We start from the raw sequence: 25,340 nt of genomic DNA on the forward strand, positions 1-25,340 counted from the left end.
TAACGCCGGGTTAATGCTCGTGGGTGAACACAAGCGTCGCTATATATGGCAGACACACTGATATGGTCCATATAAACAATAAAAATAGAACACACTTATACTGGACAGTAATATACATACCTACACAATTTATTCAAGACCCACGTATATGTGCGCATGTGTTTTATACAATCTCCGGCCTTAGGGGCCGTCCATAAATGACGTCACGCACCTAGGGGGGGGGGGGGGGGGGTTCAGACATTTGTGACGATGTGTGACGAGGGGGGGGGGGTTTGAGAAATGTGACGTCACATGAAAATGCGCAACTTTAAATAAATATAGACAACACGTTCTACTTAATTAAATTTACTTTTTAATAAATGTTTTCTCCTACAACATCAGAGTGCAACGCCACATTAAAAACACACTACAATGACAATAGTTTAAAGCGATTTGAAGCATGTTTTTTTTGGGGGGGGGGGGGGCAGAGCTTTGTGACGTCATATTTGAGGGGGGTCTGACTTTTTGTGACGCCGTGTGACGAAGTGGGGGGGGGGGGGTAAAAAATCGTCCAAAATCGCGTGACGTCATTTATGGACGGCGCCTTAACAGACTGTTAGGACAAGTGGCATTAGCGAGCGCGCCTATGAAGGTCTGCAGGGCACACGAGGGATTAGTGTGAACATCACCACTCCGGCCGCCTTTATCTCCCCAGTGGTGATGCTTAGAAAAAATTGACAGCTACTTATCCGAGGCAATGTCGACCAAAGGTAGGTGCAGGGCTGGTTCAGATATTAGCCACTCAAGTTGGTAGTGAGTGATAATCAGGTCATCGGGTTCACCGCCCAGTTCGATAACCAAAGCGCTATACGCACACTCACACACCGTTTATTAAAAACCCATGTGGTGTAGACGCATTCAATCTCTCTACACAAGTACAATTTATATATTTATATATATAAACATGTACCTCATATATGCGCATACACGATACCGGACCCATGTGCATACCACAAAGACAAAGATTCCCCGTATAGCATGTAACAGACTGTTGGGGCAAGTGCCATTAGGCATCACCTATGAAGGTGGCACGGCACATGAGAGGCGTGTGGCGAGCACCACGCCCGGCCGCCTTTGTCTCCCGAATGGCAATGTTTACACACCACTCCAGGTGCTCATTTGAGGCTGAGTCGACGTAGCGGAGGCCCAGGATCGGTTCAGATAAAATCGTCACTGGTTTTGGCATTGAGAGGGAATCGAACTCGGGTCGACAAGTGCGTGGCGCGCTAACTGTTACACTGACGCTTCCCATCCCAAAGACACACACCATTCACTCGCCACCCGTGTATAGCAAGCACATCGCATTGCCGTGTTGGAAACACCGCAATACCCCTGTGGAATGCACACGCAAACGCGAATTCATTCAGTCCCCATGTAGAGCACGTAATATGGGTGCGTGTGTGTACGTGGTTTGTTCAACACCTGTGCAGGATGAAAATACACCATTCAAGACCTATGTACAGCGCAGCGTGCAACGCCATTTATTTCTTCTCTTTTAAACAACACGGAACCTCAAGACTCTGTTTTAAGAGCGTTCAGCAGGGCTTCATTGAGTGACGCGTGGGGGAAAGCCAGCGTGCCCGGAGAAAACCCACGCACAATCGATCTTGGGTAGCGCTCCAACATCCGCATGGATCGAGTCAAGCTTCTAGTGCCGTATTGCCATCTCCTAACTTCCACGCATCTCATGAACTCTGCTAACCAATTACTCACAGGGCTCAACTATAAAAAAAACAACTCAACACATTCGTCAATAACACTGTGGCCTTGAAAAGGAAATGTCTATAATAGGTGACATTTAGGCATTGGCCCTGGGGGGGACTGGGCGCATTTCGGGCGACGTGGTCACGCACAGGGCTTTATTTCATATTTTCTGGGGCAGATTTGCGGTAAATATTTCCCCACGAGACCTGTGTATAATGAACACACACACACAAATCATTCCAGACCCACGCAAGCTGGCTGGCTGGCACTGATAAAGATGCATCACACAAGTCTTTGACAGCAGCTGCTTATGCCATCTGCGAATGTGACCTCAGCTCCCCGAGGCTACAGCCAGACTGTCTGCCACGGCTGGGTACCACGCCACCGGTTTCGTCGCAACGAAGTAAGAGGACCAGCGCAATTACAGCGGGATCCACGGAGCAGAGGGGACCCAGGCGCAAGTGGACTGTTGACGAGGGCATTTGGAAAGGGGGCAGCCAATTTGCATTCCTTGCCAGCGGTGTTATGTCATTGCCCCTGGTGTTGTGTTCATCACACTCGACTTACAAATCAGAGGTCGCCGGTTTGATCTCCTGGCGTGGCAGTTATCCTTAGCCACCCGCCTTTGTCCACCCGGTAGAATTAATGGGTACACCAGTCGACTGAAAGGTTGCGTGTGGTGGGATAAAGTGTCGCTACTCCCATCCCCTTTCAAAGACATCTCGCTGGCGTGGAAGAGTCGGGCAAAACACGCGGTCGCGGCTCCCTCTAGAGATCCCTCAAGTTCAGATGTTTTTTTTTGTTTTCACCAGCAATGGCTTTCGCAATTCATTGCAGGGCTGCACCTTTAATTGTTTTTCTGTACCTCAATCCCCGGCTCGGTCACGTGCCCACCCGCTCCACGTTTGGCTACCCCCATGTGGTGGTGCACAATGCGACGGAGGCGGCCGCTGTGTTCCCCCATCGCACGGTTCGACGCGACCCCGCGTTGGCCACCACACGAGGGTGAATGCCCTGGACCGCTCCCAGCGCTGATGGATTCCCAAACCGATCAATGCAGCGCTTGATGGGATGGAGGCCACAGACGTGTGCCATGTGTGTGACGTCGCAATGCAGAGCGCTTCGAAGGCGAGCGCGCGGATCATTTATCATTGACTGCCGGCGTCATGGTCCACATTTGAAGAGTAGCACCGCAGATTACTCAATTGTGATTATTCGTGGCAATCATTGCACCCCCCCCCCCCCCCGACTGCAAAAACTTGGCAGGGCCCTGCTGAAAAAAAAGTCATGAGACTCGAGCGCAGCTTTCCTGGGTAAAGCACCATCATGGACATCAATGCAATCTAAATGCCTGTCTTGCAGTAAATGATTCATGCGGCGCAGAAAAGAAGAGTTGCCGGTGCACAGGTATGATATGTGTGCATGTGTTGGAGCAGACAGGCGATGCATACATACTGCACTGCTAAGTGGGCTGTGTTTTACTCGGCCAGGGCCCATTGAGATTTCAGCGAGATGCCTGGGTAACAAGGGAAAGCAGGTTATTTTTTTCACAATACATTATTTGGTGACCCTGTGTGTGCAATGGTGCACAATCACGAAATAACACAACTCACATTCGCCAATGACAACACGGAGGCCTTAAAAGGAAAAGTATATCATGGGAAATGTCTTAGGGCAATAATGCCCTTTCTTCGTATTACATCAACATTTTTCAAGGTACCTTTCGAGGGCTACAAAGAGCCATTGTCCCAAAATGCCACCGGGATTATTTCGGTACGGAACATGTTACCATTTCCTGTGTACATACGAACATATGGACGTTATGTTGAACAGCTTTCGCACCGTACGTAGCCAACCGTATTAATCGGAGGTGCGGGGTGCTAATTGGATGAGCAACAAACAGAAATAAAATAATCATTAGTGTTGTCGGTGAATATCCAAACCAAAACAATTTCCCGATACAGTACACACCTAACCCGGTCACCAGCATTGGTTCAAGCAAGCCCGACTGCTTACGAGACATTAAATGTCAACAAGAGTCCAGTTTCCTTGTGTTGAAAAGATCTTGCTCAAAAACTGCACTCCCAGAAGGCTGTGGGCGCTGATAGGAGGTGTCTAAATTACTCTTAATATTTCCTGCAGAGGGACAGATGCGAAGGAGGCAATGCGTACGCTTATGTTTCTTGCTTAAATGCACGTGTGGCACACCGTGTACGGGGTGCACGCGACCGGACACAAGTGGAGCGATGAAACGGTGGCTCGCGAATCGCTTTCTGAGTCCGGTGCTGCGAGTTCGATTCCTAGCCACGGCTATCATCAGTGGCGATATGCGAACCTGCCCCTAAACCCACTCTCTCCTTCATCAACCTGGCCCTGAATTTCGATGTAAAGCTTTCGTGACTGCAGGGATTCATCTTCTTGGTTCTTTCGGTAAAGTCACGTACAGTGGAAATAATAAAATAATAAAAATAAAACATAATAAAATAATTCTCACGACGTTTCGGCCACAACGCAAGCAGCCGTCCTCAGGTGAAGAACAGGTCTGTCAGAAAGACAGCGTCTGAATGAACACCACCAGGCTTGGCAGCGTATATTATTTTATTATTTCCATTCTACGTGACTTTACCGAAAGAACCAAGAAGATTAACCTGGCCCTGGTCATTGGGACGAGATGGCGAGGCAAGGCCTTCATCACTCTGGGCATAGATTTTAAAAGTGAAACATTTCTGAAGGAGCATTGCGCTGCCTTGCACTCGGCAATTGTAGCAGGTAGAGTGCCGCATATTGCGCACAGCTTGGTACTGATCGGTGATGAAACATTCCTGCCGCATTGTCAGAAAAATTGAGCCCCTAAATGATCGTGCGCTATATTGAAAAGCAGCATGCGAAATAATCACGCACCAATTTCACTGCATTATAGATCTACGCACAAATGTGCGTGGATTCGTCAAGTGAAATTATGCGTGACATTAGTTGGTTAAATAAGGCCGCTTATAACTTTGTTGAACTAGTTAAATAGAAGTCTAACCGCGATGAGTTAGTAGGCAAAACAGCGCAACCAGTTCCAATACATGTTGACAGACCTTTCGACTAAAACACAGTGATCCATTACTTTTTATTTCAAAGTCAAGTCATTAATCGGGTATTAAACATTTAAATCTCAAAGCCCTGCTGTTAATTAAAAGGCCACGTGCCACATCGTGTGGAGTAAAAGTCTCCATTAAATGCTCCTGGAAAGGACCCCCAAGCAATTGTGCCACAATTAACAAAACATTACTTGCCCCGATTGAATAATTAAATAGGCATTAATAGTTTGCCGACGGGTGCATTATAATTTAATTTAAAACACGTATAAAAGTGTGTCTCTTAGCCATCATCGAGTTGGGGAAGGGGGGGGGGCAGCTTCACACAGATGTGTGAGCTCATGAACGCCATTCAACCAACAACTTTAAAACAAAACAAAAAAATGTGAACACAAAAAAAGCCCACCATGATCATTTGCATGCAAGTCAAGACGTGTGGCGTGAATGCAGGGAGCTTCCAGTGGTATTTGGTGAAGTCAGAGAGAGAGAGACGCGGTTTGAAGCGGTGTCTCATTTTTCACGGAGAGGCAAACAAGCAGTGAGTAAAAGCAGCTTGGGAGACTCATCTTGCACAATGTGACAACAAAGATTCGCAATTATGTAAAATGACGATGATTGACGATGACTTTTTGTGATACTGCGTTGGAAGTGGCGCATACGCGCAACAAATCAAGACTCACATTCGTACTAAAAATGAAATGTATATAAAATGTGACATTTTGGAAATGGACTTGTTCAAAGCACATTTTCTATTTTGACGTGATCATGAAAGAGCAAAACATTGGGAGGTAGGTTTTTAGACTATTCTATAGTTTGTTTGTAAAATCCGGTGTGTTTTTAATGGCAACTACAAAGTCCTTGCGCGTGTTTTTTGCCGTAATATCATCTTAATATCCTCCATCCCAAATAAATTCTTGATTAAATAACTCACATTGTGCACGTGGGATAACTCGGCGATGGAAATAGAATAAAAGCATCGGAAAAGCATCGGAGCTTTTCAGCACGTTTTTTTTTTATGTAAAACTTGCCTCTGCTATTCAAACAGTACAAGTTGTAATGTATGCTGAACTTCTTTCGCACCGTACATAGTCAACCTCGCGAATTGGAGGTGCGGGAAATATTACGACTTTCTATTAAATAAAATGAAACAAAATTCTCCCAATTATTCATATAGGCATGTTGCACACACTTGCACACGTTTTATTAATATATACCAGAGCGATATGAGCATTATTTTTTTATTTTACAACTGTTGCGATGTAGATCTTTGTCATGGCGCTTGTGCGTATGAATGCTGGAGTGTATACGTGCGTGCGTACATACGTGCGTGCGTGCGTTCGTGTACGCACACGTGCGTGGTCGTGCGTGCAGTGCAACACAGTATGTGACGTCTTCTGTTCACGCCTCTGCTTCCTCTATGAACGCATCACGAGCTTCTTCTTGCTTTTGCTGCTCGTTCTGCAGAATGATGTCCTCTAGCCGTCCGATGTAGCACCACGACAGAATTATGCCGGCAAGCTGCAATGCAAACAAAGCCACATTACTTGCCACCACCCGGCACAACCAATTAGTGAGGTTCGTCACGTTAACAGAACATCGTTACTAGTACAGCAAATCGGCGTGTGCTTGATGAGGCTAGTTGTAATTACTGGTGAAACGTCGTACTCAGATTGTAAATGTTGTGGCTTGGCTCTCCAACACACACCGGTGTGCTGTACTGGTAACGAATTGGCCACGTTCTGTTTACGTGACGAACCTTACTAATTGGCTTTGTCGGGTGGTGGCGGTTTAACGACACATTTATATATTTACACGATCTACCACCCAAAAACCTCTATTATTGGTGATCTTCTTCTGCTATTGTAGTTTTTTTTCTCTCCCACAATTTTGTCCCGATTGTGATAACGGTGTCACGGCAAGAGATGGAAGTATCCACCTGGTGTTTATTACCCGCTGACGAAATATGGGTTACGGCAACAGGGGCACTGACAGAGAATACGGAACAAATGCTGCAAGGATGTGCAAAGAAGCGGAGACAAATACACGCTTAGAATAACACTCGAGAGAGAAAGGGGAACACATGGATAAGGGAACAAACACAAATTACAGACCGCTAAGGAAAATAGATGTATAGATTTAGATAAGATTTCATTAATTTCAGCAGGAAGCGCCGCCAAAAGCTGTTAGGCTCCGTTTAATGGGTGTCCTGTGATGGTACAGATATATACTGGTACAGACCTTGGTGACAATCGTGGCTATATAGGTCACGATACAAATGGCACGTACTGGTACATTTTTTACTTAGAAATTGGCCATGGGCAGGACACATCTCCAAAAGGGTTGATGACTCATGGACAAAACTGGTGATGGAATGGCAGCCGAAGGAGAAAACACGCCCATGACGATTGTGATGAACGCTGCAGAGTTGGAGCAATGAGATCGGCTCCTCTCGATTTAAAGCTTTCGTGACTGCAGGGATTCATGTTCTTGGTTCTTTCGGTAAAGTCACGAAGAATGGAAATAATAAAATAATAAAAATAAAACATAATAAAATTATTCTCACGACGTTTCGGCCACAACGCAAGCAGCCGTCCTCAGAGTCTGACTTCTCGACATACCTGTTCTTCACCTGAGGACGGCTGCTTGCGTTGTGGCCGAAACGTCGTGAGAATTATTTTATTATGTTTTATTTTTATTATTTTATTTTTTCCATTCTACGTGACTTACCGAAAAAACCAAGAAGATGAATCGGCTCCTCTGTTAGGTGAGATGGATGTTGGACTCATAGCACTTTGTGAAATGGCAACAGCATGGGGATGCCTTCATCCAAAAACGGTGTAATCATTGATGATGATGATGATGAGGAAATGTAATGTGACATGCCTAATTATGTTGTCGATTAAAAAAAATTCCGGTTAATGATGGTGCTGATTATGTCAGTGACAGAAATAGGAACTGCTAATGGCGGTGGTGATTGTGCTGGCATTCCTTTGCTTTACAACAGTGATAGAAACTGAAAATGTCAATAACAGCAGCAAAAACGGCAACCGCACAGTGCCGGAGAGGATTGTCGGGGTGGTCATGTCCAATTGGAATGTCGGGACATGTTCAATGCCAGAGGGAGCCCTCTAACCTGAGGCACGAGGAAGCCCATCAGGATGGCGGCCATGACGGTGTAGTGGTCGATGAGCCAGATGAGCAGCGCGTCCACGCAGCCCCGCGTGTAGATCTGACCCCGTAGCTGCAGCCGCTGCACATTCGCACGCACGCACGCACACACACGCACGCACACACACGCACACACACGCACACACACGGGAGCAGACACCAGGTCACAACAGCAGCAGCAGCAGCAGCAGCGTCAAGAGCGGCAACCACACAGGCGCCATTCGCCATTAAGTGGTGGTGCTGTCACCACAAGTGCTTGTACCAGGCCAAGTGCATTCTTTGAGGCCGACACGTGAAGTGTTGGAAGGCTTGCTTGCAGGAGGTCACGGGAAAGACCCAGGTGTTACGAGTTAGCCGATTGAGATGACCTGGCCAATTGTACCACCTGTGCTCCCCGCTGTTGCCAGATTGTTGAATCAGCCCCGGAGCGCTGTTCGTTGTTGTGAGCATCGCTCCTCTGCCCCCCAGCAACAATCGAGTGCAAAGGAGCGATGCGCACACACACACACACACGTGCCCATGGCAAGTCTAAGGTATTACATTTAGAAATATTGCCAAAGATACCATTGTTTCACCTTGCTCAGATAGACTCCTGGTTTACCGTGACATTCGTGAGTGACTATTGAGGTTAAAATAGCAAACGAAGGGGTGGTGGGGCCAGCATAATCCACTCCCTGTTGTCTTTGCCTCTCTTGTACAGATATTGACAGTGCAGTGGGTTGTTATCTTTTAGGCAGAGTTAACCTCGTAGAAGTCCAGGCCAGGTTGATGGTGCTATTGTAATGCATGGCCATGAATCAGTCTCAGGCCACTGAGGTAATATAGCGCAGTGTATGAACCGATACATTATTTCTCCTCGACACGAACACACAAACCTCCGTTAACAAAAACACGTTACATTTCATATATGATATTGGACTAATTCCATGCGTGTATGTACAGCCATGTCGATCCACTGCTGGATGAAGGACGTTTAATCATGCTTCACCATGCTTGCCATGTGCAGGTTGGTGAAAGTGGGGGAGAGCCAGGCATCACTCACCAATGATGTTAGACCCCGGCCGGGAATCAAACTCAGTTTGCTGGATTTAAAAACACAGTGCGTGCAAACCACTATGCCACCGGCCCACCTCAAATGCATACATACTGCACAAAAATGGTAACCAGAAAAAGATGAATGTATTTTTATTATTCACCATATTAAAAAAATAATGCGTGACATTTAGCCCGGTAATGGAAAATAACAACATATTATTTATACCACTGAGAGCTGTGGAGAGAATCAGATCAAACCTAATTATTCTGTTGCTCTGCCCATTCATTGCAAGCAGCCCACATACAAACAAATCACCCATACCAAATTAATTTTTTGTGTCCCAGACGCTGCAACAGATGCCTCTTGACATGAGGAACCAAGCATCTTGAAATGCCCCCTCCTCTCTCGAATGTAATAACATTCATTGCTGTGTACGGACTCGCGCTGCCCAACGAATTTGTGCAAGGGACTGCACCGTTGGCAGCAGTGTACATGCGAAGACCAAAACAACTCGCCACCGTCACCGTTCACACCGGATTAGAAATATTACAGAACGACTCGTCAAATAATAGGGAGGAATTAAAGCGACTTTGCAGTTCAAAATCTCACCAACGGTGACGATGTTTAATAACCTGTAAAGATGGCCCGAGACAGCGTGGTTTGTAGAAATGGATCTGCCTGTATGCTCATCGCTGTGTTATGCAACAGAGTGATGAGAAAGTGGTGAAAGTAGCTTTCAGCCCGAGTGAATACATTGCTGGATGATGGGGTCCCCCCACGCTGTGTTGGTCAGCGAATGATGGCGAAGTTGACCAGGGCAGGATCTGATGTCAATCGCCACATGTTAGCCGTGCCTGGGAACCGAACTAAGGTCACCGGGTTCAGACTAAAGGAAATGAACCACTGCACTACCGCTCTTCCCCGCTACACTCCATGGTGCTATAGGGCCCATCAACATTTCCTAACACCTTCCCTCTCTGTTATTAAAAAAGCATGACCCAATATGTCAGCCATCAGCATATTTTACCACTATAACAGCAGTCTTAATGGCAATGAGTGTTTTCAAAGGTCTGCGCCCACTGCCTATACACGTGTGTAATGGTAAAAGGTGAAGGTGCAGCGCTGCAATTGCTTGCTCACACCACTGCTGACGGAAGGCCCGCCCGCTAGAGGGAGCTCTAGAGAGCCCCCATCTCGAGAGTCTTGTGGCCTCTCCTATGACGATTGCTTGTGTTGCGATCGAAACGTCGTGATTTTTTTCATTATTTTTCTATTTACGCGACTTTACCGAAAGACCCAACGAGTGTGGTGGAATCACTTTAAACCGTGCTGCGCGTGACGGACGCCGGGGCTGGGGCGATTCAAGGAACGCGTGGGTCCACCGCTTCAACTGCCGCTCCGGCAGACCGAATCGAAACGACGAACTCTGAATTGCAAGTCCAGCGCGTTGACCATCAGCAACCCTGGGCAGCATTCCCGAAAACATCTGTGTGTGCGCGCGTGTTGCGTAACTAACTCAGGCGATGAAAACACTTGCCTCCAGTTTCAGGGCTCCAAAACCGCACTGCGTGTTTTTGACAGGCTGCGAACCCTGTGGAGGAACACAGCGAGAGAGTGAGATGCGAGCGAGAGGGACTGGCGGGGCATGGCTCTTGTTCCAGAAGCAGATTCGGCCAACAGACAGCAATAAAGGGTGACCGATGAATCAATTAAAGGACAGGACCTTTAATCACATGCATGCCCAAGGAGCAACGCCGGCGTATTAGACTGCGAAAGGTTAAAAGGTGCAGCCATGCAATTGCCTGCTCATTCTACTGCTGGTAGAAATGCCTCCGGTGAAGCGAACGCGAGAGGTTACTTGGTCTACTCTAACCCCGCTGGCCAAGTGTGTTGGGGGACGTGGGCGTACCCACACTTTGCCCCACCGTACGCGACCTGCCGATCAACTCTGATGCACTTTTATACATATATATGTACTGCTGGGTGGACAGAGGCGGGCGTGATTTGAGAAACATCGCCCTTTGTTTCAACTGCCGTGCCAGGAGATGTAATGGAACTGGCAAACCTCTGCATTGCAATTCCATTATCTGACCATTACGCCACAGGGAGCTAAACCTGCGATGCACGCAAACTGCACCGTCTCAACCAGGGGGGCCGAGCACCAGGTGAGGCTGAATAAATGTGCCACTGGTTAATAATGTAGCTTTCATTAAAATTAGATTCTGAATATTTTGTATTATTTTTAAAGGTTGGATATGCATGACCCGCATGTAAAATGCTTGCAAAATGAAAGGTCAATTGTCAACGCGGTGCTTTGAAATGCACCGAATTGCACGGGGAAATACGTCTGATAATTATTCATGACCCATTCAAAACATCAATGGTTAGTTTTTCTTAGAATATATTCAGTGTAACAAAAGTCGAAAGTGGCAGCAACAGGATGAGAAGCATTTTAGCATTACTTACGCTCAAGTGCTTTATGGATAATCAGATAAAATCCCTTTGAGGGTTAAAGTCTATTTTTTTTTTATTAGTCAAGGGAAACCTGAGTTTAGAAAGCATACCCAGCGCAGAAGCAAAAGTTATGTGCAACAGAGCCAGCATGGAAAACGCAGAGGGATAAATCTAATGCATACATTTCGCAAATGCAACTTTTGTCATAAATAATTACATGAGGAGACATGTAAAAGTTTACGTAATATAGTAATTGAATAAAAGGCACGTGCATTTAGAACATTTTGAGTGAGAAAAAATATCCACTTGTCTAAATACTGTTTAACTGCAGAAGCTAACGGCTTGCAGAAAACCGGGCGCGATTCAATTGTTCCCGAATGTAAAGCAGACGCAATGTTTATCCACTTGTCTTGATGGACCGTATCGTTTGCAAAAGAACCAATCTCAAACTTAGTACTGTCTTGACTTTTGGAATGTTAAACATAATGTGGGCCACGTGTACTCCATTGTTGAATGTCGGCCCCATGCCATAGTCAAGTAAAAAAAAATGTTGGCACGTTAATTAGCACTGGCATCAGTTCCCAGTTTGGTGAAGACCCCATGACCACTGTCTGCGGCCAGTTGGAGGGGTGCTGGACAACATGGAGGAAATTAGTTCAATGAAGCCCTGGCCTCGCCTCGTATACACAGAGGGTGAGAGCCAGAGTAGAACACGTGACAGACAAAAAGCAGACCGAATCGTCCCTCGCTCTGTGTGGGCGTTGAACGTTAATTAAAAACGGTGGGTTTCTACAGACCACTGGGTCTCCTACATTGCCCCCCCCCCTCCTCCATGACCACCCTCCATCCCAAACACACAACCAAGGTGACTTTGGCCACAATACTTAGAGGACACATGTCCATGCGACTTAGTCACTGCGGTGCTAGAAAGGTATGCGTTTCACGTTGTGTATTCGTGTGCTTTCTGGTAAGCATTTCTTTTTCGTGCCGTGTATCAGAATGTGTTGTGTTGGTACGGAAAGTGTGTCATGTTGTTGTATGATAATATTTTGTGTGAGTAAGGCGTGTTTCTCATGTTGCGGTACAAGTATACTTTGGGCACGTAAGGCATGTGTTTCGAAACTCGGCGCCGATGCTCCCCGTGAATTGTATGCTGCACAGTAACCATGCCGAAAAGCCCGCACGACCCACGGACGAGAGAACCGCTGGTTTAAAGTTCGTTCAACGTTGACCGAATGTTTTTGTTTCGTACTCCCCCCCACCCCTGTGACGTTCTTGCCCAGCCCCAACTGGACATCTGTAAAAAAAAAAGAGCTTGACAAGCTCCTCCGGTCTAAAAAAATATTCGGATTCTGATTTCCACATTATAAGCCATCAATCTCATTTCTGATTGCGTTTTAAAAGAGAGTCTGCATGCAAAGCGAAAAGCGTGTGGGCGTTGTCATCGTCGGCGTCGTTGTTGTTAGCATCGTCAGCATCGTCATCGTCAGTGTCGTCAGCGTCATCAGCGTCGTCAGCGTCGTCAGCGTCGTCAGCGTCGTCAGCATCGTCATCGTCAGCATCGTCAGCGTCGTCAGCGTCGTCAGCGTCATCAGCGTCGTCAGCGTCGTCGTCGTCAGCGTCGTCAGCGTCGTCAGCGTCGTCAGCGTCGTCAGCGTCGTCAGCGTCGTCAGCGTCGTCATCGTCAGCGTCGTCAGCGTCGTCAGCGTCGTCATCGTCGTCATCGTCGTCAGCGTCGTCAGCGTCGTCAGCGTCGTCAGCGTCGTCAGCGTCGTCAGCGTCGTCAGCGTCGTCAGCGTCGTCAGCGTCGTCAGCGTCGTCAGCGTCGTCAGCGTCGTCAGCATCGTCAGCATCGTCAGCGTCGTCGTAGGCATCGTCAGCATCGTCAGCGTCGTCGTAGGCATCGTCAGCATCGTCAAAGTCGTCAGCGTCGTCAGCGTCGTCAGCGTCGTCAGCGTCGTCAGCGTCGTCAGCGTCGTCAGCGTCGTCAGCGTCGTCATAGGCGTCGTTATCGTCGTCAGCGGCGGCGCTCTCTCTCCGTGTGCAACCGCGACCACGCCGGTCGCCGCACCTCCAGCACATCGCAGCAGGTGTACGGCACCCCGCAGGAGGCCGGGCCCGGCGAGGAGCACGAGTGATAGACATTCACCCTCCAGTCGGTGTAGTCCTGCCCGCCGCAGCACTGGAACTGCGGCGATTGAGGGAATTAGCAGCGATGAGCACTTTTCACAATCGCGGTTCGAGAATGCTCCACTTGATATCTCAAAGCTTACAGCACAGTCTAGTTATATATATATATATTGTTTTACTAAACTTCAACATGCCACTATATATGTTTTTTTTTTTTAACTGCTCATATTTCAGTTACATGCAGTGAAATGTATTTTCTGCTCCATATAAAACGTGGGGATGGAGCGACTGTCCAGTGATTCATGCAAGGTGCTGGAGATCGATTCCAGACCACGTCCGGCATTAGTGGCGAGTGATATCTGAACTGGTCCTTTGCCCCCGCCCCGTTCACCAACCTGTATTGACCAGCGCGGTGAAGTATGGGTAAACATTTTTCCCAGAATGGCACAGCATAGCTAACCATGGTTACACCACTCCACTTCTCCCTCCCAAGATTGGACATACTGTACATTTACACACACACACAAACATCACTTTCCATTTTCAATGCATACACTTCATCTCTGCACTCTGGACGTGTGGCACAGCAGGAGAGTGAGCGGCTTGCAATCGGAAGGTTACAAGTTCAAATCCTGGTTGTGGATTGATTCTGCCCATCATCCCCCTCTGGGTGTCGATACAATTAATACGACTCCTGCAGGGAAGTCAACAGTGCTTGACGGATGGTTAGACTTACTCTTGACATATCAATGTGGAAATGCTAACACCCAGTATTACGAAGAGGAGAAGAGCACCGCTTCAAAGGCCACTCGAGCAGGAGATCACTGCGGACGGTGTCATTCCTCGTCTCAGGGGGCGCCGAGAAAGCGCGCATCGCATTGGGCAACTCGCACAGCACTCTCTCCGCAGCTGAACAGGTGACTCAACCCGTTCTCGCTGGCACCCGGCCACATTGCACTGGACTCGCAGTGGCAGCTGTTAACAGCCATTGCACCTTCCCCACAGCACCGGAGCAGAGGGCACTAACGAGAACCTGCTGCGCCACTACTCTTGAATAACGAGACAAACAAAGGCAGCGGACAAGTGGTCACGAAGGGCCGCGTGCGGCAGCCCTCGCTCGTGGAGAGGTAGCTGCAATCTGCACGGGCGCAGTGTGTGACGGCCCGGTGTGATGCGTGACGGCCCGGTGCCACGTGTGACGGCCCGGTGTGATGCGTGACGGCCCGGTGCCACGTGTGACGGCCCGGTGTGATGCATGACGGCCCAGTGCCACGTGTGACGGCCCGGTGTGATGCGTGATGGCCCGGTGCCACGTGTGACGGCCCGGTGTGATGCGCGACGGCCCGGTGCCACGTGTGACGGCCCGGTGTGATGCATGACGGCCCGGTGCCACGTGTGACGGCCCGGTGTGATGCGTGACGGCCCGGTGCCACGTGTGACGGCCCGGTGTGATGCATGACGGCCCGGTGCCACGTGTGACGGCCCGGTGTGATGCATGACGGCCCGGTGCCACGTGTGACGGCCCGGTGTGATGCATGACGGCCCAGTGCCACGTGTGACGGCCCGGTGTGATGCGTGATGGCCCGGTGCCACGTGTGACGGCCCGGTGTGATGCGTGACGGCCCAGTGCCACGTGTGACGGCCCGGTGTGATGCATGACGGCCCGGTGCCACGTGTGACGGCCCGGTGTGATGCGTGATGGCCCGGTGTGATGCGTGACGGCCCGGTGCCACGTGTGACAGCCCGGTGTGACGCGCGAGGGCCACCGTGCGACGCGCGAGGCCCCGGTGTGACGGACGCTCGTGCAACGCGGGCTTTGAATGTTTCAATTGAACTTTTAAGAGCGAAGCGACGTTACGCGTGTATTGCATCGTCGCAAGATCAAAGCTTTGAAGGTTTCTTTCTTTGGTCCTCTCATCAACTTCAATGGCCATCATTACCATGACCCATTAACATGCGATGGCTTTGTAGCAGATGCATAATTTGGTCTGAACAGCTGTGGCGAAGTCTGGTCAAAGGACTCTAGTGACTGACACGGCGTGGTGAGGCCTTCATCCAACAGTGGATCGATCAAGGGTTGTACATTTTCATATTTTATGAAATACATTGCCTGGGAGCTTTGGGGGGAATGATACATTTACAGCGCTTTGTCAATCCACTGTTGCATGAATGTTTTACCAGACCTTGTTGGTTGTGGGAGTTATGCAAGCACACATCACCACACTGGTCAGCACAGGACCGGTTCAGATATCACTTGCCGCTGACGTTAGCCAAGGCTGGGAATCGAACTTAGGTCACCACGTTCATGGTGCAGTGTGCTAATCACTATGCCACAGCTCTCGCTGAGCACCACATAACAGCAAAGAGTCAAGGGCAGGCTGTCTGTTCACAGACAGCAAACAGTTTTCCAAATGTTACCAATCATTGACTCATGTTGATCAATGGCAATGGAATCTCTCACAGGGAAAAAAAAAACATTATCAAGCAGCCAATTTAAAAAACCACGACATTGATATATTAGTACCTCCCATTAGTACGGTACAGGAAAGAAGTTCAACAACATGCAACTATTCTTCACATTGTTATTACGTACCAAAATCTCGGCTTAAAAGTTCAGCGGACGAACCCGAGCACTCTTGCACATGGCCATCCTGTGCCGTCTAAACCATTAAATTGCTCGCCGTACAGCCAGCCGCATAAAATAATGGCCCCAAAGAGATTCACGTTCTGCACAGCACTTAGTGGCAGACCATTTCAAATATTTTAAAGTCTTTGAGATAATCATTGACCATTATGCTCCGTCTTAAACTTTTAGACGGAACGATCCGTTTGCGAGAGAAGGACTTCTGTTGTCGAAACGGCACCTTGTGCTGAACGGAATCCATGATGTTCTTGAAATCCAGGTCGTCGTAGTAATTCTCTATCCCCTTTCGGATGTTGTCGTTAATAAAGCCTTGGGTCTGCGCACAACAATAAAAAGGAGAAATATTGCGCGATTACAGGCCAACGTTATATGCTCACACCGGCAAGCTCCCGGACTCTCCATTTTTTTAAATAAGATGGTGTGCGGGTAACCGTGAAGCCAGCGCGGGTGAAATTCTCGGCGCTTTCAATTATTATTGCGGGGAAACGCACGGAGGCACGAGGATGCCGAGATCGGGGCAGAGAAACGTCCACGCAATACCGAAGCGAGCAGGCAGTGGAAGCGTATGATGTGCAAATAGCGCTCAAACGCCGCTTGCATAAAGAGTCACGGACTTTCTGCTCCATTCATTAACATTCGTGGAGGAATGTCAACCATGCTTAAACGATTTGTCCTGTCCTGGAGATGTCACTCACATTTAGAGAACCCCACACCCCCTGAATGATTACTTGGCGACAAGTATATCACTGATGTACCCAATTGTTATGTTGACATATTTTATTACTATAAATCTTAATTACAGAGGAAGCTGCACAATTTGTATTTGCGTTCATAATGAAAAATGCATTTCCTTCCAAATTCTCAGCATCCCAAGTGTCCCCTGCAGAAGATATTTCCAGTCTCACCGGGCTCTCGCCTGCTACAGCACATGGTACAAGCAGCGACGCAGACTTCTGTTACGCGGAAAATATAGCAAAGTCCAGGAGTCTCGCGTGCTCACCAATGTGACACAGGAAGAAGTGAATACGTCCTTGAGACAATGTTAAAGAAGGACGACTGCAGGGGTTCAAGCTCATGCCCGGGAATGAGCCCGGACGTGACCTCATATTAGGCAAAATTGTGCACACAAATGGAGGGAAAGGGGAAGCAGGCAAAGGCAGAAAGCCTCGTGGATAGACACTGGGGTAAGGCATTACATAGAAGAGGCTGTATTGAAATGTAAAAGAGCAACAGTCCTGATTAAAGAAAAAGATCTGTGGCAGACATTTTGTTTGGCCTCATCATCATCAATGCGCCAAAGGAAGAGGGCAGATGATTACGATGGAATTCGATAAAAGAAAAGTAGTTCTCGTCTCGTAGATATGTCCCCAAAGCCGCATATTCCGGGTTGTCGGAGATGAGTTGGAAGGTTTGGTAATGAGATTTTTTTTAGTTACAGTCAAACTGAATTTCAAACTTGTGGGCACACAGCCGAGGGCACACAGCTCTGCGTAGTTATCTGCATGACACGAAGCCATTTCGTTTTTAGACCGTGTCTCCAACGAAGGGCTGGGCCCCTCTGGCGAAGGTGAACATGTGGAATGAGCAGGTGGTGGTTAATAGGCGAGCAGATGTAAGGTCACGTCAGCAATCCCCTTTGCACACAACAATACCAACTGCCGTGTACGGAGATTGGTGGCCTTACACTGCTCAGCCTAATTCAATAGCATTATCCCATTAAGTTTTAATTAATTTTCATACAGGGCTGTGAGATATGTAAAATTAATGATTTTATTTTTTTACCTAAATAATAAAATTGCATTAATAATGCAGTCTGCTAAATTATTTAAACAATGGGAACCAAAGTTGAATCGGAGAGCCTTGTAAATGGGTTGCCCTGCTCAATGAATTCTACGGCAACAAGCTTAACAGTCATTATTATGCAGCAAACAATTACTTATTGTGCAGCATTCAATTAACAGCGGTATTAATGAAGCCAACAAATACAGCGAACTATAGATATGTGGCATAGTAAGTTGGCTCTCTCCTCAGCCTTGAGTTTGTCTGAAACGATTTCAAGATCGCTTTGACCACTGTAATTGTGCAGCTAATGGCAATGCCCAGGCAGTGAAGGTCACAGAGGTGAACTCTGCAGCAAAAAACATTGGCAGGGATTTTATTAAACATAGTTTGTACGTATGTTGAACTTCTTTCGCATCGTACGTAACCACCCGTGCTAATCGGAGGTGTGGTTTTAAAGTCAACGAGTGATTGAATTAGGCAAACGAGTTGCGCGGCTTCGGTGGGACATTTGTGCAGTAGGGCCTTGGGTTGCCGAGACAGACATCGGAATAGTCCCCACGAGTCTGGCGACCTGGGGAAAAGACCGACGATCAGATGTGGGGAAGAACTTGGGGTATGTGGAGCGTTGACGGAGTGCGGAGGCATCTACGGACATTGGTCACGATGGCATCTTGATCTTGACAGTCAAAGGAAGTCTTTGCACAGTCACAGGTCGATCGCAGCCAGAAAAGATGTTCATGCCACAGTGGATGGCAGCCATTTACCAATACAGCATCCCCACTCCGTGCCATTGTTGACAGTCCAAGCACTGATTCAAGAATAAATAATATTGTAATTACCGGCAAAACGTCGTACTAGAAAAGTAAATGCTGTGGGTTTCCTATCCAACACACCGGTGTGCTGAACTAGTAACGGATTAGCATGTTTTGTTCACGTGACAAACCTCACTAATTGGCTGTGTCAGGTGGTGGCGGGTTCAACAGCACATTTATATTTACGCGATCTAACAGAAAAAACCTATCATTGATATTGGTCACCAAAGCAGACTACGTTCTAAATAATGTATTTTTCTCATTCGTATTATAACTCTTTAGGTCTTAATCTTGATTTGAAGCTTTCGTGACTGCAGGAATCCATACTCTTTGGTTCTTTCGCTAAAGTCACGTGGGTATAAAATAAAATTAATCACGACGTTTCTGGCACAACACAAACGTCCGTCATCAGGTGGGAAAGCATGATCTGCTGCTGAGGCAGACTGTTTTAAAAGGTTTGAAATGGGTGTAGCCCAAGGGTCATAAATAAGTGGCCGGGGTGAGTGATGTTAACGTGAGAAATGAGCATGTAACTGTAAGATAGGAGAGCGGCCTCCTCGACGAGGGCACGGAAGTGGCTATGTTGATGTGAGAGATTAGCATGTTAATGTAAGATCGGAGAGTGGTGCAATCCAACGGCATGAAAGTGCAATGCAAAGGACATGTGAGCATGAGAGATCTTTAGGTCTTGTTCGAATGCTGTTTTTTTTCTCCCACTTCATGAGCTTAGATGTAACATGTGAACATCCATTTACATGTAAATCGGCATTAATCGTAAATAAAGTTGCTTTGCACGACTTGGTGAGCGTAAGGATGAATATGAATCGACGATTATTTTATTGCCAAGAGGATGGGACCTGGGGGTAGTGGGGGGGGGGAGAGACGGGCCAAGGGACCCGGCGCCATTTTAAAAACGACGACAACAACAACCATGAGTTGAGTAAACAAAGTGGACTGTAGAAGAATGAGAAACAACGAAGCGTAACGTCTCGCAAAGTCTAATGAAAATCAAAAAGAGCAATAATAATAACCACGTATTTGCATATCTCTCTGTGCGGCGCGCAATCATTTGTAACGCCCGCGTGCGCAAACAGGCGACCGGGGAAGCAAGCAGATGCACGTGAAATATGCTAAATCCGAACCACGAGCCCGTCTCATTATGCAAATGATTAGGCCCGCGCGTGGCAGCATTTGCTCGCGTTCGGTTATTTATGCACCTCCCCCCACTCAAGGCCAAGATATCCCAGCAGGCGGATTACCACGACAGAAGCAGCCCAACTTCCATGGAAAATTTGGAAAAGCTATTTTAACGTGGACACAGTCGATTTAGAAGTTTTTTTTTTTCATTTGAATTAACATGCATCGAAGGGCTCCCAATTTTAAATCCTCGAGTTGACACTCCCACTGGCTCTGTCCACGGTTTAACTATAATGGAAAAACGCACAAAAAACAGCCGAAAAGGTAAATGGAAGTGGGCAAAGTCATCAATTTAGCCCTCCTTCGATACCTCGTTAAACATCCCTTGACACTGGCACACCTGAGCAGTGACATTTCCCGCCCCTCCTATTCATGCGGTTGGCCACGTACTGTGTGAAAGAAGTTCACCATACATATACATACATTGCATGGCACTCATGGCATGGGTGATTTTTTTCACTCTACCATTTGCTGAGTCGAGCGAGATGTAAAAAAACAGTGATACGCAATGCCTCTTGTGAGACGTCTCAATCTGGCTCAGGGCCATGCCAGGGGCCAGGGGCCAGGGGCCAGGGGCAGGGTTAATCATTTTCGTCACGCGTTGCGGCAGTCGGAGCACTTGGACATTTGATGCCGATGTCAAACGTTCATTTGCATGTTTAACACGTAGAGGCTTTCGCGACAAATATGAATCTTAATAAAGGTACGTTTTTTGGGGGTTAGTGGTAACTAATTGGTACGTTGTGTTTACGTGACAAACCTTACTAATTGGCTGCATCGGATGGTGGGTTAACGACACATTTATATTGACGCGATTTAACCCCAGAAAAAACCTTTATTTTCATTTGCACGTGATGCCAATGGCACGGCCCAGCTCTTGCATCCGAGACATTGACTACCTCGCCTGGTATACAGGAAGTCGTGGGTTGAATCACGACCCTGACACCTCTATATTTGGAGTTTGCATAGCTCTTTCCCCGTGGTGGCGTGTATATTTTTCTCCTGGTCCTCCGGTCTTTCCCTCCAGAGTTAGAATCAACGTGCATTTAGAGTATTTGACTGCTAGAAATTTCCACGCGAGCAGCCACTTCGTTAAGCCATAATCTGTTATGCCCAGGTCGCGTCTGAAAATGGAGATATGTAGCTCAGTGGGCCTTACCTAGTAAAATAAAAAAAATACATTTAAACTGGTGCCTCCTGAACTGCGCCGGACTGACTCGGCACGGCCGCGGTGCTCCTCAGTTCGACAGCAGAGAAGAGGTTTTTTTTTTGTTTAACAGAGTCGACTATTTTTCACAGGGGGGTCCGCCCGCCCTCGATGGGTTTTTGTTTGATTGCGGCGGAAGCTCCATTGAACGCACGTGCAGGCGCGCAGCTGCGTGGTCACGCGCACGCCACAGAGGCACTTTAACTCGAGCAACTAGACCCCCACCGCCTACCACGCTCATGGTAGAGCGAGCCCCGGTGTTTCACAAGCTGCAGCAGATGGCAACGATCGCGTTACGCAGTGCTTACCACGTAAAAGGTATGATTCACATTGTCCGTAAAAATGTGGAAGATTCATTTAAAATTAATAATGATGGCTTCTGTTTATTCAGGAAAACCTCTCAAGAGTTGTTTTCAGGATGGCCCTGCTTACACCAAATGTTTGGCAATTTCCGCTAATGATTATCTGGCATCTCAGATGGAATAAACAATGAACAACCCACTTTCTATACTGCCACCTCGCCATTCACCAAGAATAAACCCCTCGCCATGCTTTTTTGCCCACATTTCAGCATCTGCTCCATTTTCTTTATCAATATCCACGTTTCTGATCCTGATGCAGTCGGAGATAATAAGATAATATACACCGATTAATAAAACATTTCTTCTTAGGCACATTGGTATGTTTGCTTTTTATTTTTAGGTGTAGTTTCCCAAAAGCACTCCACACTACACGTTATGTAAATGACGTTGCTTTGTCAATTACAGCTGGTTCTAGCTGAACTACACTGTCAGTAAATAAAATGTAATGATCAGGGCAAGTGGTGGCCCAGAGGCAAATCAATTGGACAATTCTAAGTAAGGTTTCACCGAGACACTTTCTACTCAGTGTTGCGAGCGAACCTATGAATTTTAACGTATGCTTTGGCAGGACACATCGCTCGAAGGTTTGAGGGCCGGTGGTCGAGACTAACAATAGAGTGGAAGCCAAAGGAGAGGCCACACCTGAAAGGACGTCCCCTGGAGAGACGGAGCAATGAAATCAATTTATACACGGGTGCAAGATGGATTGCTGCATCTCAAGACCAAGAGCGATGGTGCCGGCAGGTAGGAAGACCTTCATCCAGCAGTGAATTGATCATGGCTGATAATGTTGAGGATTTCTACACTTTGAGACGTTATCCACCACGGGAAACAATGTGTGGAGGTGTCCATTCCCAAATCCTCACTACAGCATGGCTACTTGAGCCCCATATAATCTATTTACATCGCTAATTTGTGCGGGGCAAAAAAGGGTGGGCAAATCTTCCCTCGTCCTACAAATGATGTACAGATTTTTTTTAAAACATGTTACAGGCGAGGATTCATCAGTCGGTGGTGTCTCGTGTAGTAGCGAAATGGATTTTCGTAAGACGTGTGGGCTGCACTGCTAATTTAGAACACCACTTGTATTTTTAACTCGCCGATTCATCTGCCTTTTATGGCTTAGCGCGTGAAACAGCCAGACGGCAATGGTCCGCTCAGAAACACTGTCGCTAATAAAACGCATGGGAAAAGCACAGTTGACAAACGTGGTCAAGGCTGCACGGTGGTCAGGAGATGGCAGTTGAGCAATTGACTCTTAAATCCATCACTGTCGAGATTTGAACGCAAATCCCCTTTCGTATGCATCATGGGTTTCCTCCCCACGAACTGCAGGAACCTCATGAAAAAGAGTCTTGAGAGTCATTGAGACTAACTCGGTAAATATAGGGATTTGTTTGCTTTCTATTAGCATTCAGCGCTCACTTGAATGTGAAATACGTCGCTACAGACGGCAGATTAAAAGCACGGGCTTTGCTTTGCGAGAGAGCAAGATTACTCTGCTAATTGCGCACATTCTTTAATATTCAGCCATAACTTGTCGTCTAATTCCTTTAAGGCTGCATTACCCCAACCTCCCCACCCCCACCCCCCCCCCCCCAAGGCCAGCTAGCCACTAATGGCGGTTCCAGGATTATCTTTTGGGCCTTGACCCACCTCTGTCAGTGAAATAAAGATTTTCCATTTCAAATCCAGGCCACTGGGCGTTTGGTTGGGAGCGCATAAGCGGCGCCGCAGCATTGCTTCGAAAGAGACACTTGACCCGTGGCCGCATCTGCAGTTCGCGCCATTAAAGTTTTCCGTGACCTCAAAGGATCTCACGGCACCGCTTCGGCCAGAGCTCATCTGCGGCCGACGTAACCGCCCCCACGTCTCAGGTTTTCTCACGCCTGCGACCACGAAAACAGGGCTTCCGCGCTTAATAAGCACAATACATTGCGGGGAACAAACGACTCGACCCCACGGGGGCATCTGATTATAGCCGCGGCTCGCGCACGTACCGAGTTGCGGAAGACCAAAGCCACAATCCCACCAATGAGCTCAATGATGAGGCCCAGTATCATGGTAACCAGGAACTGTCAATAACAGAAGAGGAGTGGGTGTGGGGGCGGGGAGCAGGGAGAATGGGAAATGAAAATGGACAAAAAAAATAAGTTAGCGGTCAGAGTTCAAATCAAGCATTCAACATTTGACACCGTTAATGCCATGTAAAGCAGGAGATCAAGGCTATAGAACGTGTTCATTGAGTTCAATGATGGGCCCCCCGTGCGTGTGTGGGTGGGTGCAGTTGCTACCAGGGTTACCGGGGAAAATGAGACGGAATAGAAAACTCGGGAGGCCAGAGTTCAAATCGAGCATCGGCACTTGAAATTGTTAATGCCATGTAAAGCGGTGAGACAGGATTTCGCTGGGATGCCTCGCTGGAGCTCAGCAATAAGCCCCGGGGAGTGTCGCGAGCTTCAACAGACATGGAGGGATGATGGGGAAAATTACCAACAGCAGAACAAAAATCCAAGCACATTATTGCAATGAAACATAATAGAGTTTTCAAATGTTTTTTGGTGCAAAGGTAGCCTTGAAAACGCATTGCGGAGGCGTGTGTGAGATGAACAATGGCACATGGAGGCACTTACACATGCATTCACATATATGCTTATAAAACCTAGGCAAAGATACCCCGTGTAGCCGTACAGACATATTGGGCAAGTTCAGTTAGTGAGCACCTGACGATATGTAAGAAGGAGCGGAGTAGCCAGCACCACAACGGGCTCTGATATTTGCAATATGCAGCAGGTAACTCATGAGGCTGATTCCACGTAGGGGAGGCTCCGGAGAGGTTAAGCTACAACTTTTCACTCACGTCACCCATGGCCATGAATTACAACCAGGTGTTCAGGTTCAGAGAGCAGTGCCATGCCATTGCGCCACACCACCTCCACCCCGCCCCCCACACAAAGACAAAAGATCTTCCGTATAGCCTTAACAGATCATTGGGTCAAGTGCTGTTCGCGAGCACCTATGAAGGCTGGCACGGCACACGAGGGGGTGGGTGGCCAGTACCGTGCCCGGCGACCTTTGTCTCCCCAGTGGCGATGTTTACACATCGCACCAGGTACTCACTTGGGGCCGAGTCGACCTAGAGGGAGGCCCAGGACCGATTCACATGATCGTCACCTATGTTAGCCGTGAGCGGAAATCGAACTCGGGTCGCCGGAGTTGTTGGCGCATTGCACCACCCGCCTCCACCCCGCCCACACACAGACATCCACCCACACACACACACAGACATCCACCCACACACACACACAGACATCCACCCACACACACACACACAGACATCCACCCACACACACACACACAGACATCCACCCACACACACACACACAGACATCCACCCACACACACACACACAGACATCCACCCACACACACACAGACATCCACCCACACACACACAGACATCCACCCACACACACACAGACATCCACCCACACACACACAGACATCCACACACACACACACAGACATCCACACACACACACACAGACATTCACCCACACACACACAGACATCCACCCACACACACACAGACATCCACCCACACACACACAGACATCCACCCACACACACAGACATCCACCCACACACACACACACAGACATCCACCCACACACACACAGACATCCACACACACATATCCACCCACACACACACAAACATCCA

The 25,340-nt window shown here is 47.9% G+C and overlaps 1 protein-coding gene across 1 annotated transcript in view; it reads right to left on the minus strand.

The window, feature by feature from the left end:
* Window positions 1-6,064: 6,064 nt before the first annotated feature.
* LOC144934045 (tetraspanin-15-like) overlaps window positions 6,065-25,340 on the minus strand; it is a 34,159-nt gene continuing 14,883 nt past the window's right edge. Inside the window, exons 3-8 of the mRNA XM_078859410.1 lie at window positions 23,619-23,693; window positions 16,479-16,574; window positions 13,556-13,672; window positions 10,568-10,621; window positions 7,960-8,076; window positions 6,065-6,344 (exon numbers count right to left, since the gene is read on the minus strand). Of these exons, the coding sequence (XP_078715536.1) occupies window positions 6,225-6,344; window positions 7,960-8,076; window positions 10,568-10,621; window positions 13,556-13,672; window positions 16,479-16,574; window positions 23,619-23,693 (579 nt within the window). The 3' untranslated portion in view covers window positions 6,065-6,224. The remainder of the gene's footprint in view (window positions 6,345-7,959; window positions 8,077-10,567; window positions 10,622-13,555; window positions 13,673-16,478; window positions 16,575-23,618; window positions 23,694-25,340) is intronic.

This window comes from Lampetra fluviatilis, chromosome 9 (assembly GCF_964198595.1).
Source record: "Lampetra fluviatilis chromosome 9, kcLamFluv1.1, whole genome shotgun sequence".
Classification (NCBI taxonomy): Eukaryota; Metazoa; Chordata; class Hyperoartia; order Petromyzontiformes; family Petromyzontidae; genus Lampetra; species Lampetra fluviatilis.